Genomic DNA, 17,222 nt, shown 5'->3' with positions numbered 1-17,222 from the left:
CAGTAGATTGAAGCACAAGTGGCCTGAGCATTAATTTACATCACTGCACATACATCTGATCAAACATTTCTGTAATTAAGTTTAATATAGATTACACAAAATACAAATTAAGGAAATTTGATGAAAAGGCTACTTCTATCATACAAGTAACTAAGCATGAATGAAAGATTAATACATGCATAAACATTATAAATATAATGAAAACAATATCCAGCAGCTCTATATGCAAATAGCTTTGACGGTCTGCTTTTATTCTGACCTACAGTATATTTATTATCCTGAAATAGTTCAATTTGTACTGCATTTATGAAATTTCTTACCTCAAAGTGGGCAAAATGAGTTCTAAATTTTTGTATAGCACTGCTCCAAGTACAAATACAGTTGATTCATCTAGTTCTGAAAAAAGTAAGAAAAAACATTTTAATACCCTCTTTCCCAAGCTTTCATCAGCATAAAAACCTCTCAATATCATTTATCTCTGCAATAAAAGCTTTATTTTAAATAAACCATCATAATTTTGAGTTATCTCCTAGAAGTCTGTCACAAAAATGTAGCACTGTCAGGAGCATATCAGAAGATTTAAACCATTGAAAAGCACATTTTCAAAAAATCCATCATTGTATGCTGACATCCATTCTAGTTAATTTACATTTACAATTAAACATTCTCAAGGAATGTCTGTAAATTCTCTAATGTCAGAGATCTGCACTGAAATTATATTTATAAATTGTACCTGAAGTTAAGCTAATTTGCTTCCCGAGCTTCCTTTGGTAAGAGTTATGTTGGAATGGACCCTCTTCTAGAACATAGCAGCTTCAGGGGATTCAGCAGAGCTGCACTTCAGCTCACCTCATATCAAACAGATTAAATCTCATGCACAATAACTAAGCAAAGCATTGTTTATTTGGTGTAGAAAATAGGATTTATGCAGCACTTTTTGTTCAAGGTTCTCAAATTAAGTCCATTCATTTCTCTCTAGGATAAACTTATAAGTACTGTATTTATTTTGAAGAGGAATAAAAGAACCACTCCCATGTTATACAGTGATTCTATGAGACAGTCACAGTTGCCTTGCTAAAGCTAACAGAAAATTCACATGCTGATACGCTTTTTTACCTGTTGACATAGGAGTGAAGATATTTTTTGGAATGACAACCCTGTCTTCTGAGTTTCGTGCCCAATCAACCATTCCTTTTCTTCCCTTCATGGGGAAATTGATGTCAGTTAAAACAGATGCAGCAGGAAGCTTCTGAATGCTAGCCACTAGTAAGAGAAATCATAAAATCATATAAATTTAAAACTGTGTTTCATATGTTAGTTAAAGCATCATAGAGTGACAACAGTACAGCAATAACAAAACTTTTAATGATACATTTCAAGTAAAGCAGGAATTCATAGAACATTAACTGACTCAGAAAGCATAATCTTCTGTTTATTATGCAGTTCTACTATGGATTAATTGTGTGGTATCGATCGTAGCATTTTTCAGTCAGATTCTGATTAAATTTCTCAACAGGGATTATTGAATGTACCAGTTTATACCCTGAAATTCACACATAAGGACGTTGTTGTGTCTTCAGAGCAAATTTTAAAATGATCAAATGTGACAGTAAAAGTAAGAGGATGCTTAAAATTGCTTTGGGAAACATAACTTCTAGATACAGGCTAATGAAGAAATAAAAGAACTTTTATCCTCTATACAGATACCATTTCAGGATCGATCCATAAAGGAGATCAACATATTAAAAGACCTTGTTGTTTTCATACAAAGTAAGGTAAAGTAGTCTAGCACCTATTTTTTTTCTTGGATGAATAATCTCCATTCTGAACTCTTATTCTATTTTTTCCACCTAAAATCCCCCAATACCTAAACTATATCAGTGTTATGTCAATAACAGAAGAAATAGGTGTCAAATCTAATAATAGTCAGTTTGGAATTTGATTTACTCATTCTGTTTTTTTCCCTGTTTTCTAACTCAACTATCACCTGGAAATCAGTTTCAGCTTTGCTGTGAAATCTAAGTACAACTCCATGGCAACACAGTCAGTGTCTAGTAAGACTCAAACTACTCTGAAGGAATTGACAGAGCTGCAAGCATTTATGTACAGTCAGTGAGATGACAAACCGCACATTTGGAGCCTAGCTCCATTCTTGATGTAGACCACATTGACAGCGATTTCCTGTGCAATGCCCTTCCTAATCAATTTATGCGGAGGCTAATGTAGGTGGAAAAGTTTGGATATCAGGACTATATTTTGGTCTGCATAATGATTTCACTGCAAGGACTCTGCAAAGGGGTTAAACATAAATACAGTGGGGGGCAGCTGTAAAAACAAGCAGAACAGCAAAATTAAAGTAGAAAACCATTAGGTGTCTCATCAGAACTTTTTATTTGAAAGAAAACTATAATTCAAATCCAAGAGAAGACTAAAATTAGGAAGTTAACAATATTAACTCTACAAATATATTCCTTAATAACTGACTCTTATTTTCAAATTAGACTGGTTATGTTTACAGAATCACATTAATGAGGTGGTACTTCAGGTTTCAAATTTTCCATTATAAAACTATCAGGGCTTTATAATACCAGTTACAATTCTCTCCAGGCTGCAATTGCCAAATCCATTCCCAGAACGAAGGGGGTGCTTAGTCTTGTGAATTTTCAGGAGGTGTGTGGAGGGAATAGAGTTCAGGTGTTTCAGAATTACTGGGGCATAAAATTGATTGCGTGCTTTCACATGCAATCTGTGGTTGTAGAGAATATATTAACATTGTAAAAATGGATTTTTTCCAATAGTTTTTAAAATTTAAAAATAATTTTATTTTTCCCATAAAACAGTTATTTAGTTCTCAAAATTAAATACAGCCTGCATAAGACAATATTGCCCTGGTTTTTTATTTGCACAGTATTTATCGGTGCTTCTACCTATCTAGCTATCTATCTAATTAGATAGTAGAGCCTTAATATTTCATCCCCCTTTTGGATGACAGTTCCCTTTATTGAAATAGGAAATCAATGTTATTCAATGGCATTCACTCTGCAAAACAGAAAACCACTTTAGGACTGGATAAATGGTGAGGGTCTAGGATAGTGCTTTCTGTACTCTGTCTCTCTCTGTATTTTAAAGAGGGTCATTTATCATGGCACTTAAACAATACTCAGAAAAAAAAATTCCAAAATATTTGTTATTGTTTAGGTGATGAATAACAAAAGCAAAGCATAAAACCTAAAACTTTGACTTATAGCTTATATGGAAAAAATATAAATATCTGTGTTTATTGGACAGTGTTGGACTCAATGATCTTGAAGGTCTTTTCCAACTTAAATGATTCTGTGATCCTATATATTCCTATTCTTGGTTCAGAAAAGTTTTTTTGCTTACAATCAAACAAAAGTCTTGCTTATCAAGCGTGATCTCCTTTTATGACAAAGTAACCTACCAGCTGATCAAGGGAAGCCAGTAGATGTGATCTTCTTGGATTTCAGTCCTGCTTTTCATTCTATCTTTTATAGAATCCTTCTGGACAGAACGTCCAGCATTCAGCTGGATAAAGACATCATGTGATGGGTGAGCAAATGGCTCAAAGGCCAGGCACAAAGGTTGATGGTGACCTGTTACTACAGGGTTCCACAGGGCTCCATCCTGAGCTATATTCTTGACAACAACTTCAGAAATGACTTGGCAGCAGGACTGGAAGAGGTACTAAGCAAGTTCAGAGATGGTGGGAAACTGGTAGGAGCTGCTGAAGCTCCCTCAAAGGCAGGGAGACCTCCCCTGCAGAGAGACCCTAATAGAGGGCTGGGCAATCACCAACCATCTTAAGTTCATGGGAAAGTTCTGGATTCAACACGTGAGGCAAACCCTGGAATTCCATATGGACTGGGGAATGAGATGTTGGAAAGCAGTGCCATGGAAAGGTACCTAGGCATCCTGGGTTATGGAAAGTGTAATATGAGTCAGCAGTACATATTCCATGTCCTTCAGTCTGCCTCTTACAGATCCACACAGATTATAAGGTCTTTTTTTAGATATTTTGCCAAATGATTCCATGAGGATGTGCCTAATGTGGCTCTGATGCTCCAAGGTGTAAGATAATTTAATGGAATTTGTCTAGAGGCAACTAGTTCAGGTCTATCAACACGACCAAGTGGATACATAAAATAGTTCCCAGCTCTTCAGTATGACTTTAAACTGTATTTAATATTTTAGGAAAGCTAATATTCTTATTAAATACTAGTCTATGACTCATTTCAATGAAACTTTGTCTCATTTCCATTGCGAAATGAGGCTCTCTACCTCAGTTTTAATCTGCAGCATAAAATAATTACTTATTGTGAACTAAAAGTCAACCAGTCTTTTAGAGGTGAATGAATATAATTCATGTGCTGGGTCATTTGCATGTCAAACTCAAATACAAGGTTCTTATACACAGATAGTAAGACATCATGCACTTTGCACATTATTGTATTCTTTTTACATTAGGTTTGTGTTAGAAAACAATGCTTCAAATTCTGGAACCCAAATGATTCAGTTCTGGAACTGCCACACAAGGACTATGTATTCTCATTTGAAAAAATCAAAGGTTTCTCACAAGTTTTGGTTTTTTTGTTGTTATTATTTCAAATTACCATACCAAATCACCACATCCTGAGGTGGAATATTTGGCAAAGAAGGTTATCTTTAGGCACTGTGGTATGAGTATTTTTGCTTGTTTATACAAACACAAATTGTATACCACTGGCAAAATAGTCAAAGAGAATATTAATAAGAATAAAAAATGCAAAGTGGGGAAAAATATGAAAAAACAAACAAAAAAAGACATCTAAAATTGAAATTTCCTTAGCAGAAGCTGAGGAAAATCTTTATGTGTCATGTTAAATTAAACTCTTCCAATATGGAAAATTCTCTTTTTTCATTTATTTGCATCACAGCAATTCCTACGAGTCATGCCTGCTGTTTTGGGCACCACAATATAGGAAAGACATGAAGCTATTAGAGAGTGTCCAAAGGAGGGTGAGGAGGATGGTGAAGAGTCAAGAGGGGTTGCTGTATGAGGAATGGTTGAGGTAACCCTGTCTGTTCAGCCTGGAGGAGACTGATGGGAGACCTCATTGCTGTTTTCAACATCCTCATGAGGGGAAGTGGAAGGGCAGGTACTGTTCTCTTTACTCTGGTGACCAGTGACAGGATCCAAGGGAATGGCCTGAAGCTGTGTCAGGGGAGGTTTAGGTTGATTATTAGAAAAAGGTATTCACCCAGAGGATGTGGGAACTGGAACAGGCTCCCCAGGGAAGTGGTCACAGCCCCAAGCCTGACAGAGTTCAATAAGCACTTGGACAAAGCTCTCAGGCTTATGGTATGATTTTTGGGGTTGTCCTGCGCAGGGCCAGGAGCTGGACTCAATGATGGGTCTGTTCCAACTCAGCACATTCTACAATTGTGAAAAAAAATAATTTGTGATTTAGTACAGGTGTTCACTGTGCACATCTGCAGTGCAAGCTGCAGGTTGAGCTCTGGGTGGAGAAAGGCTGAGACAGGAGGTTTCTTTCAGTATTTTTTGATGCACTTTAGTATAAACTACAAGACAGTAATTCAATTACACATAAGAATACATACATACAGATTTGATGATTTCATAGTAATTATTGATTCAGAAGAATCCATGTAAATAATCTAGTGTAATCAATTTAGTTTATTTAATTTTCATGTTGCAATTGCAGACAATCTGTTGGATACTGCTCTACTGAAAATTTCAGAATTGGTAACTACTAACTGATCATACTAAAACAAACAAAAATATTGTTGCAACTGATTAATGTCAAGCTGATAGGAATAGACAATTTTCCATCACTATAAAAATGACCTGGTTACACACAATAATATGTGAATGATATTTAAGCAGATTATTTAGCACAGCATAAAAGTGGTTAATTAATGTATAAAGAAAACTTGGAGAGAAAAAAAAATAGTGTAGTTCCTGTATGAGCAGCTTTTGTAGACCATGGCCTAGAAAAGAAAAGCTGAAATGTATTGCCTTGATCCCCATAACCCTGAGTGAATTATAAGGTGCCTAATGCAACTTCTAGTAGCTCTATGATTGAACTGGGTTACTAAACAACAGCACAAAAACCCCAACCAACTAAGTGTCATGAATAATTTTCCCCTTCTCTTTAGTATTCACCCATTAGCCTCCTGTATTCAACAAAAACTAATAAAATTTCAGAATTAGGCCCTTGAATAATATTAATCGATTTGAACAGAAAATCAGATTCACCAAAAGGCCTAATAGAAAAACAACTGGGTGTTTTCTCATGCACTAAATTCAACTTCAGCTCCCACAATAGAGATTCAGGTTTTAAAATTGCAACATGCATAGGACATCTATGCCAAGAGTCACACCATGAGCCTGAGAGCATTGTTCAAATGCTTGTTGAACTCTGGTACGCTTGGTGCTGTGATGCCTTTTGCAGTGCCCAACCACACTCTGAGTGAAGAACCTTTTCCTAATATCCAACCTAAACCCCACCAACACAGCTTTAGCCATTTCCTTGATTCCTGTCACTGGTCACCCGTGAGAAGAGTGCAGTGCCTGCCCCACCTCTTCCCCTCACAAGGGAAGCTATAGACCTCATCTACAGGTTGCTACAGATCTCTCCCCTTAGTTGCAATAGCAGATCTGATTCTGTTTTCTTATAAGTGATAATATTCTGGCTGTGTTGTGCTTTACCAGCACAGTAACTACGTTCAATAACATTTCAATAACTCACAATATAGAATTTGATTGCATTTCAATTACAGACAACAGAGAATGAGTATAGTAGCAGTCTCATTTGCTATTTTTTTATCCTATTTTGAATTGGTCATTGATGGTATATTATGATATATATTATTCAGCATTTAGTAAACTTGAGTTCATCACTTCACACATTTTGATTTTTGAAACAGACAATGTTTTACTGCCCTACTGGAACAGCTCCTGCTAAATCTATTTCTGGGTAAAATAGTATTGCTATTTCCACAGATAATTTTAACAAGAATATAAATAACAAAGAACTTTAACAAAGAATATGAGAGGTTTTTGTGTTGAAATTCTGAACACTGAGCATTTCTGCAAAACATTTCTGTTAAGAAGATTCAGTTAGAACAATATATATTCTAGAATTATTTTTTGACCTGAAATGTAAAACCTTTGTTTTTTTATAGAATAAAGAAGCACATTTAAGTCAGCCCATGTTGGATACATGGGGAACAAAGTCTTGCCTGGATCATCAACAGAGAGAGAGATGGACATATTGAAGAAGAGATACTTATAACAGACTTTATCCACTTAAATACCATCATTTAAAAGAAAATGTGCAACAAACAAAAATGGTGAAACCCCCATTTAAAAGAGAGTCATTTGTGGATTTCCAGATATGCTACAGAACTCTCCATGTGAGCAGGCTTGATTAAAATCCTTCTCTCAGTCCAAAGATAACTCACTTCTTACCACCTACAAGCTTATGTATAACAGAAGGACTGTGGTGAAATGGCATCCTCTTACATGAACATGAGAAAAACAACAAGGCAATTTTGCTTCTGTAAATAAAATCCATGAAATCTCCTCACAATGAACCAACATCAAACTATGCTCATGAAAAGGCTCCTAAGAAAATATAACTTAACAGATCTATTACTTCTCATGGCTATCCATACAGAAGTGATAAATTCTTAAATTAGAACCTACTGCTCCATAGGCAGAGAAGACAGGGATGTCCCTAGAAGCTTGCTGTGCACTTGCATTCCTGAAGCTCATCAGACCAAAACAGCTACTATCTCACTATTCAAGCTCTGGGTACCAAGACACAGTACCAGTACAGGCAAAAAGAAAAATAGACACTTCATAGGTATTTTCACTGATGAAGGATGAACTTCGTATGAATCCTTCCATTGCTGCCAAGCAAATTCTCCCTTAAATAGACTCAGTGTTTGAAGGTTAAGAATAATGGTTTGGTTAATCAAGAAGCTACCTTAACAATGATCTCTGAATATTTCCTTTCTATTTTCTATAGACAGTGCAGTGAGGAAAAGATTACCCATTACCATAATATGATCAGTACAATATACAAGACAACTTAGAAAGCAGCACAGTTTCAGGCAATGACCAGGATGCATTTAATAGTAACTCAGATTTTTTCCTGCTACTTACATAATTGAAAAAAAAAAAAATCATAGGTAGCAGGGAAGTGTTTTCTTTTGGTTGTGTGTACTTTTATTGCTCAGGACGAAATTTTGTATTTGAGGAAAAATTCAAGAATATACAAATTTTATAGAATCATGAAATATCACATATGCATATGCAGTCTCACAAGTGATTTCTGATTGCACATTCATTATGATAACTTTGTTCCAGGTTTTGAAATAAAATATAAGAATTAAAAGTTCAAACAATAATTAGACCATTGTTTTTTTTAGTTATAGACAATAAATCTTAAAAATAATTTTGTAAAATATTAAAGTTTATTCCCTGAGAAAGTTAGTTTATGGAAATAGCTACCACATCATAGAATTTTTATATGTTCCAGGTACTATTTCTGCATGTTCCCTAGGGCAAGGGGTGGGAGAAGTGGAAGTTCAGCATTTTTGTAGATTTTAATATTTTTTTACTATTTACTAAATAGTAATGCACCCTGTAATTTTAATGTGTCTATTTGAAGCTAGCACATGTGGAATGTAAAGAGTAAAATCTCCTAACCTGAATAACAAGTATGAAGAAAATCCAGTTGAACTAATGAAAATGTAAACAATTTTTTACGAGCAGATAGAAGAAAATGTATTCTCATGATAAACTGAATACTTCCTGAAATATGTGATAATCTAGAAAAACGCTTTGAACATATGGTAGGAAGATGTACTTCTTTAATTAGAAGACAACTCCACCTTCTGGGCATTACTTTGAAGAAGATGAAGATATGAGCAGCCAAATAGACCCAGAGCCACATCAAAGGTACTGGGTTTCTGAAGGAGCTTTATTTTTTAATACTATTTATCTTAGTATTACTGTGCATTCATGCTACTAAAACTATGGTCTCAGGCAGCCTCTCTTACCTGGCCATAAAATACTTCTTAAGGAAAAGAAAGACTTGACACAAAGCAAGACAGAAGATGGAGACTGATGCAGGAGATAGAATGAAGTGGCGTTTAAGTGCATGAGTTTTAATTTATAGACATAAAGTAGAAAACCATGGGCAATACTGAGGAGGCAAGGTTACCTACAACACAGTATTTGATTGACTGGGCAGGTAAGGTGCAGAAGCCAAACACTTTTCACTCACTAAGGTGACTGGATAAAGTGTCTGTGCTGATGATTCTAGCTGATAACAAAGAGAGTGAGACTGAAGGCAATGTTAAAGTATTGAGCTCAGAAGATGGAAATGATGATGAAGTAGAGAAAACAGAAAGAAGAAAAGCTAAGACTGAGAGATCATTTACATGTTTATTTATCAAGCTTACTCATGGTTAGATATCCAATAAAAACTATTAAAAAAGATGGGGAGGACTTGACAGGGCAAGAAATCAGTAAGGAGGCAAGCAGATATGAAAATCATTAGCAGAGAATTGATAAAAATATTCTATGAACATTACATTGCTTGGGGTGATGTAGAGCACAGTAGAATGATTGTATCCCAAAAGCAGTAAACTGAAGCAAAGAAGAGATGGCTATACCTCTAGGGAAATGATAACTAAACATATCATTCAGAAATCTATAAAGATGTGAACTAAGTTATTCAGTATATTGAAAGATGATGTAAGAAGTAAATTCACAGGCATGGAGATAGAAAATTTGATGTAGAAAAGCCAAACACAGAGGGGAAAAATAAGTAATGGGAATCAATATATGTTTCTAATCACAGCTTTTTGTAGGAAACTACAACCAATCTCTACTATATTTCATTGTTGAACAGCTTTTTCATAATCATACAGAATGGCATTGTAAAAAACTTTCAGACAACACTACAACAAAATTAAAACTGAGAGAATTGTAAATTACTCTGGCATAGAAATACAGAGATTACTAGTACGAAAACAGCTAGGGAATCCTGAACAGGAAAGATCGATAAAAAGCCATATCATGCAGAACAGTGGATATGGAGGAAATGCTTGTAGCTGGCTCCTGTTTTTACAGCAATCCACCAGGAATGTACACGTTTCTCCATTTTTCTTTCCAGTAGCAGAAGACAATGCTTTCTTTACACTTCAGCTCCATTAAGGTTGAGAAATTAGACAGATAAGATCCTCAAAAAGCTCAAGCCTTTAGGTATGTTTACTAACCAAATTAGTCCCCTCTTTATATGCATCTACAGTTGCTTTCTATTTTAAAACCTGGCCAAGTCAGAGAAAGATTTACTGGTCTAACATTGCTTCCTAGAATACTGAGTTTATGTTTTGAGCACTTGAAGCAGAAAGATCTGCATGCAATTAAGTCCCCCTCTGAACATGGGGTCCCCATCTGAAGGCATTACAAATCATACCTTTCTTACTTTGGATGAGAACGTCCATTAGGATTCAAGGCTATTACCACCAAAACTTATCCAGGAGGAAAGGAAGACCAACTCCCTATTTGAATATTCATTTGACCACTGGTATAATATATAAATCAAGGGTTCAGAAAGAAGGCAGGTTTGTTTAATTAATCCCAGATAACTGTGTGATGTCTCAAATTAGTGCTTTAGTAAATTCTTGACACTGGGGCACTGGTAATTTAAGACATAGAATTTAGTCACAAGCTTAGCATTTTCTGGTCAGCATCAGACTAATTCTCTAGTGGATATCTACCATTCTGAGTTTGGCATTCAAAATTATGCTTAAGCTGTCGGTACCAGTGCATCTCTATTACACCCACACCTCTACAGCTTAAGCTGCAAGTACTCAAAATCAGCTGTGAATGCATGGCATAGATCAGACTACAGTGAAAAGTCTGTGAGAAGTGGGATCCCATAGCCCCTTCACTCAGGAGCTGCACTTAAGCTGAATCTGCTGTGGCTGTGAACTGCTGTGTGTTTTGGTTTTCTGAACCTTGACCTGTAGATTCCATGTCAAGATTTATTGACTTTGGAGCTACCTGGGCTTTCCTGAGGACCACTGGACCAGATCCTGACCCTGATGCTCTGATTTGACTGCTTGGCATAATGTCAGATCTGCCTCATCGTTATGGACTTGTCTGCTGATGTGGAATATTAGCTGGGTCTGGCTACCATCACAGACCTTCTCTGCTCTTCTTTCTTGGATGCTGTGGGGCCTTGCCTTTGCCATTGAGGCCAGCACGGACACCTTGCTGTCTCTTGTTTCCTCTCACAGAACAGCCTACTCTTGCTTCTCCCTGAACACAGTAGTTACTAAGCAAATGCTGGAACACTAAATACCTTCTAGACAGGCTTGAGCAGAGTCACACAGAAAATATGAAACAGAACTGTTAGAAACAGAGATCTCCTGTGTCTCAGTTTCATGTTGAGGCCATGATTTTAATCTACCTCACAGGAGTTCATAACTAGGTCTTTGTATTCTGGAGGCATGTCTAATTCATCTTGAATATTCTCTGTGGAGGACATAAACTGGATTAAGATTTGCTCAAGGGATTGTAAAAGGTTGTCCTGGGGCACTGTGAAATATAATTTTCAGGATAATGCACACATGCTTTATTTAGATTGTTTACATCATGAATGGCAGAACAAAACCCAGTACCTCACTGGGACATATAGATGCTATCCAATCTAAGTAGTAAGTAATACTAATTAGACTGAGCTTGATTTACTTGTTCACATTGTTGAATTCTAAATTAACTTTAATAACTCAGGAGAAATATCTCAGTGTTATTATGGTCATTTCAATAAAACAACTGCACAATGAGGAGATGCTTTAAAAAAGATCTAACTAGAAAATTTGGCCTATAAAGAATGACAGAGCTTGGTTATTATGAGCTGTTATAACGCAATCACATGTATCACTATGGCATGTGGACCTTGTGCTCAGCTCTTGTTATCTAATTCTGGTCAGCCCATCTCCAGTATCCCCCGCTTTTTCCCTCCCACTCCCCCCAAATGAGAGGCTTTTCTTGTTTATCAAAATTGTGGGAGGAGGAATCAAAAAAGATACAAGCATCTAAGAAAGAAATGGAAACAGTCAACTAGTCAGCTAAGTCAGATGTTACACCATTACTGTTTCCTTTGTCAGAGTTCAGGTGTCTTACATTTTCATTCACTTTGAGTGCAGTTGACAGAGAAAGATAGAGATGCCTAATCAGGGTTGCTTGTGTTGCTTTCTCAGGATTTTAAAAAATCATCTGAATTTTGATGCACAGTGAGCTTAAACTGCATATAGAAATACTGGATTAACCCTTACTTGTACTGATGAGTACATAAAATGCACATTATTACTGAGCTCAATGCCAAAATTAAACATAGATTATGGTCAAAACAATCAACTCAAGATACAACATAGCATTATACCCTCAGCAGAGAGACTTCTACATATTAAAAAAAGTCTCTTTGGATTCAGACCAAATTTTCAGATGCCCTTTGTGTGCTTTCAGTTTTGCTTTTACATGCAGTGGAGAATGACCACTTGGGACAGTTAATGTGTAGAAATTACTGTGATTAAGAAAACATCTCAGGTTTTCCTGAGGCTTGACAGATACAGTTATAAGGAGCCACCATTGTGCCTGGCTACACAACACTTGCATTCCTAACACAAGCACCTGATGGGACTCTGCTCTCTCTTTGGCACTATATCTTACCTGCAACCTATTTTCTGTTACAGTTATTCCAATACAAATCTGGGGTTTATTGCTATTGTTCTTTCTTCAATTTCTTGTGCTGTTCTTTGCAGTATGTTTATGAAATACTTATTCAGAATAGGAGTCCTTCCCAACTGGAACTATACTGTTTCAGTGAACTATTCCTTATTTTCTGGAAATATTGCCTGTAGGTCGAAGCTCTGTAAAGTTAAAATGTGATTCTACATTGTGCAATATTCCAGAAAGCACTACTATACCTACGAGCTAAAGTGGAAAGGAAGAGTTTGTGCACGTTATTACATAAAAGAATAGTGATGAATTTTTTTAAAAAGCAATACCATGAACATGAAATACATAAATAAGAAGCAAGGATGGATTTTTTTTTTTGTTTTCTATTGATCAACAGTTTTTGTGACCCACTAATACAACAAAATGTCTCCAACTAATTTCCTCTACCTGAAAGTCCTAAAACAGAATTACTGAATGTATATACCAGAGAGACTATAAATTTAGCGAAAATGTTCGCAATTTATTTAAAAAAATAATCTATACATTCAGTCTTGCAAAATTATTCAGTGTAAAGTATTCTACACTTGAGTCCAGTTCTGCTATTACTGCCATACCTTATTTGGGGTAACTGTAATTATCTCCGCAGCTAGATCTAGGAGATAGCCAGAAAAAAAAAAATTTCTTGCCTTCCAAAAGTATTTGTATTACATTCATGTTCTCAAGATGGCATTCCTACTACAAATCATACCTTGGGGAACTGGACAATCAAAATGTGCAACTTATATATGATCCTTCTTCCCCACCATATCCTGATTATAGCATTGTTACCCAACAAACAGTATTTTACAGGATCCTGGAAAGAAAATTGCTTTTCTTCCCCCTTTAGTTATTTTCCTGTCTTTGTTCTATGTTGTTTTTTCAGTGCTTTTGCTTTTATGGAATATTTTTTATGTACTAAATGCATTTTCTGTCTCTAATCCCAAAACATCTAAATGGTGCTTTATTGGAAACTAAAATGACTGCACTCTGGTGGCAAATATTCATAATAAAATTTCCAAGCTGAACAAAAAATTAACTAAGTTAGGGGTCAGTGTAAGGATGTTCAGTTATTTGATAATATTTCAAAACAGTCCGTTTTTTCAGAAGAACATATGTGGTCAGCATAATCTGGATCAGTCTTGATGTAAATTGTGGCTATTAATGAAATCTTTATGATTTAAAAATCTGTGTTCTACAGCTACATTAGGTTTATTGCAAAGGGATATTTGCATTGCAATGAACTATTTTCAAAAGGTGCTCAAAGTCATCATTCAGTGCATGTGCTGAGAAAACATACTGGCTCCAGTGCTTGGAGAAAGAAATGAATTGGACACAGAATAACTTTTTCCCAAAAATTAAAAAAAATTAGTCACATCTGCAAGAGGGTCACAAAGAGGATCCAGAGAACTATAGGCCTGTCACGTTGACCTCCACGTCAGGTAAGGTCTCAACTGAGCAGATCCTTTTCAGTGCCAACATGCGGTTTGTGCTGGACAATGAGGGGATCAGGCTGAACCAGAATGGGTTGAAGAAAGACAGGTTCTGCTTGACTGATCTGGTTACCTTCTATGACCAGGTGACCTGCTTAGTGGATGAGGGAAAGGCTCTGGACATTGTCTATCTAGGCTTGAGTAAAGCCTTTGGCACAGTCACTGCCGGCACTCTCCTAGAGAAGCTGGCAGCCCATGGCTGGCACAGAGTCACTTTTCACTGGGTTAAGAAGTGTCTGGGTGGCCAGGCCCAGTGAGTGGTGGTGAACAAAGTCACATCCACGCAGCAGCCAGTCACTAGTGGAGTTTCCCAGGGCTCAGCACTGGGGTGAGTGCTGTTTAATGTCTTTATCCATGATCTGGGTGAGGGAATAGAATGCACCTTCAGCCAGCTGGCAGATGATACCGAGTTGGGTGTGGCTGCTGGAAGCTGGAGAGTAGAAAAGCTCTGCAGAGGGATCTGGACAATCTGGACTGATGGGCAGATTAAAATGGAATAAGGTTCAATAAGACGAAGTGCAAAGTCCTGTACTTGGGTCACAACAATCTCATGCAGTGCTACAGGCTGGGGGCACAGTGGCTGAAAACCTGATCGGTGGAAAATGACCTTGGGGTGCTGGACAACAGTGGCTGAACATGAGCCAGAGTGTGCCCAGGTGGCCAAGAAGGCCAATGGCATCCTGGCCTGTACCAGCAAGAGTGTGGCCAGCAGGACCAGGGCAGTGATTGTGTACTTGGCACTGGTGGGGCTGCACCTCGAGTACTGTGTCCAGTTCTGGGCCTCTCACTACAAGAAGGACACTGAGGTGCTGGAGCAAGTCCAGAGAAGGGCAACAGAGCTGGTGAAGCGTCTGGAGGACACTACTTACGAGGAGTGGCTGAGGGAGCTGGGGGTGTTTAACCTGGAGAAAAGGAGGCTTGGTCGGGGGGGAACCTTATCACTCTTTACAATTGCCTGAAAGGAGGCTGTAGTCAGGTGGGGGTTATTATCATCTCTTAAATAACAAAACCAAGAGGAGATGGCCTCAAGTTATGCCAGGAGAGGTTTAGGTTAGATATTCGGAAAAAAAAATAATGAAAGGGCTCTGAAGCACTGAAACATTCTGCCCAGGGAAGTGGTGGAGTCCCCATCCCTGGAGTTATTTAAAGATGTGCAGATGTAGCACTTAGAGACATAGTTTAGTAGTGAACATGGTAATGTTATGTTAATGGTTGGAGTCAATGATCTTACAGGTCTTTTCCAACACCAATCTTTCTATGGTTCTATACACATTCAAAACAGAGCTGATGAGAACTTAGTAGAAGTGACAAAAGACGTAAAATTAAAGAAGTGAAACAGCTCATTTAAATACATTAATAGGAATAAACAGGTTTTATTATTCAACAGAGGTATAAAATATTAGGAATTATACACAAGATAGGATAAGAGGGGAATGGAAACCTTTAAATGAAATTTGTAAGTATGTTTTAATAAGCAAATCCTTGGGCTTTTTAATAATGATACACTACATTTAGGTTATCTTTACGGAATTTTTATATTATGCCTTTTTTAACTTTTAGGTCTTTCTGCAACAGATCAATTCAACATGGGTGCAAACTGAGAACAAAGAAAACTCAAGTTACTTGAACAGTAACTTGACTTTGTTTTTCTCATATTCATGGGAAAATCCTAGCCACCAAGTATAAAAATAATTTTCTCCTTTAGTCCCAATTTCAATATATTATAGAATGGATCTGAATGAAAGAAAATTCTCCCCATTTATATACTTCTACTAAGTGAAACTATTTCAACATAAAAGATTAAGACAACAATATGAATATTAAGTCTGAATGTTCTGTACCACCAAGATGTTCAAATACTGAGAAGAAACAAAACAGTATTTTGGTAATTTAACAATTTCTAGCTTGCAGCCTGTAATAATTGTCTAATACAACTGTGAGGTAATATAACTTTGCTTAAGATTTTTCAGTAGAAGGTCTAGCCATATTACCATGAAGCACTAAATAAAAGAAAAAAAATAAAAAAAAAGAACCAACCAACCAAAATAAAAAAAAAAGAGAAAAGGTTCAGGTTAAACAATTTCATTTCATGACCAGGTATAGCTAGGAAAGACTACAAACATTTCTAAAACCACTGACAGTGCAGCATAATGCTGAGTGACAGGTAAAAATTTGGACACAGCAGCTAGTGGTATCAGTAAAAACTGTATCTATAGGGAAAAAGCCATTGAAAATGTGCATGTAGCTTTCTAGACAGAGACTCTGTCAAACCATGTATTAAAAAGCTCATGAGTAAATATGCTGTTAGATAATTTAAAGAATAACAAGAATAACAAAATTATGAACAGAAGAAAATATTCAAACAAATGCCTACAAGAAACAAGAATTACCAAATTCATACACATTTACTTTCTTACCCGTTTTCCTGTCCTTGAAAGAAAATTCTTAAATGTATTCTTTACGTACATTCAAAGAACTGACACATACAGTCTGCAAACTACATCTAATATCTTGTCAAATGAAATTAAAACCAGTATATACATAAACACTTCAAAATCCCCTGAGCTTTGCTATTCAATGCCATTTGTAAGTAGAAGTTGTCCCATATTTGAATGTGTTGCCCTGTTGACATGCAGTCTCTATGACTTAGCTTTATGAGAGTTTTGGGTATGTATAATTTTAACTTCTGAAAATTATTTCTAAGTACAGCCACAAATGTAAAATAGATGATGCAGTATAAAATCACCAGCCATGTCTTCCAGTAGTGGAACTATTCATCCAAGAAACAGGTATAAGTTCAATTTGGCAATGCTAAATGACATTCATTTTGCAGAAATTAACTTTTCTTTGTGCATTGTTGACTGTGAATGGAGACCATTATTTTTCATTGCCTAGATAGTGATGCAATT

At 36.4% G+C, this 17,222-nt stretch overlaps 1 protein-coding gene across 9 annotated transcripts in view; it reads right to left on the bottom strand.

The window, feature by feature from the left end:
• Positions 1 to 17,222, bottom strand: part of ADGRB3 (adhesion G protein-coupled receptor B3) — a 445,229-nt gene that overhangs the window by 187,317 nt on the left and 240,690 nt on the right. For all 9 annotated transcript variants that reach the window (XM_064412314.1, XM_064412319.1, XM_064412311.1 and 6 more), the window contains 2 exons: positions 1,117 to 1,263; positions 321 to 396 (listed from right to left, as the gene is read on the bottom strand). In XM_064412314.1, coding sequence (XP_064268384.1) covers positions 321 to 396; positions 1,117 to 1,263 — 223 coding nt within the window. The remainder of the gene's footprint in view (positions 1 to 320; positions 397 to 1,116; positions 1,264 to 17,222) is intronic.

This window comes from Passer domesticus, chromosome 3, assembly GCF_036417665.1.
Source record: "Passer domesticus isolate bPasDom1 chromosome 3, bPasDom1.hap1, whole genome shotgun sequence".
Lineage (NCBI taxonomy): Eukaryota > Metazoa > Chordata > Aves > Passeriformes > Passeridae > Passer > Passer domesticus.
This window is presented reverse-complemented; position numbering and strand designations above follow the sequence as displayed.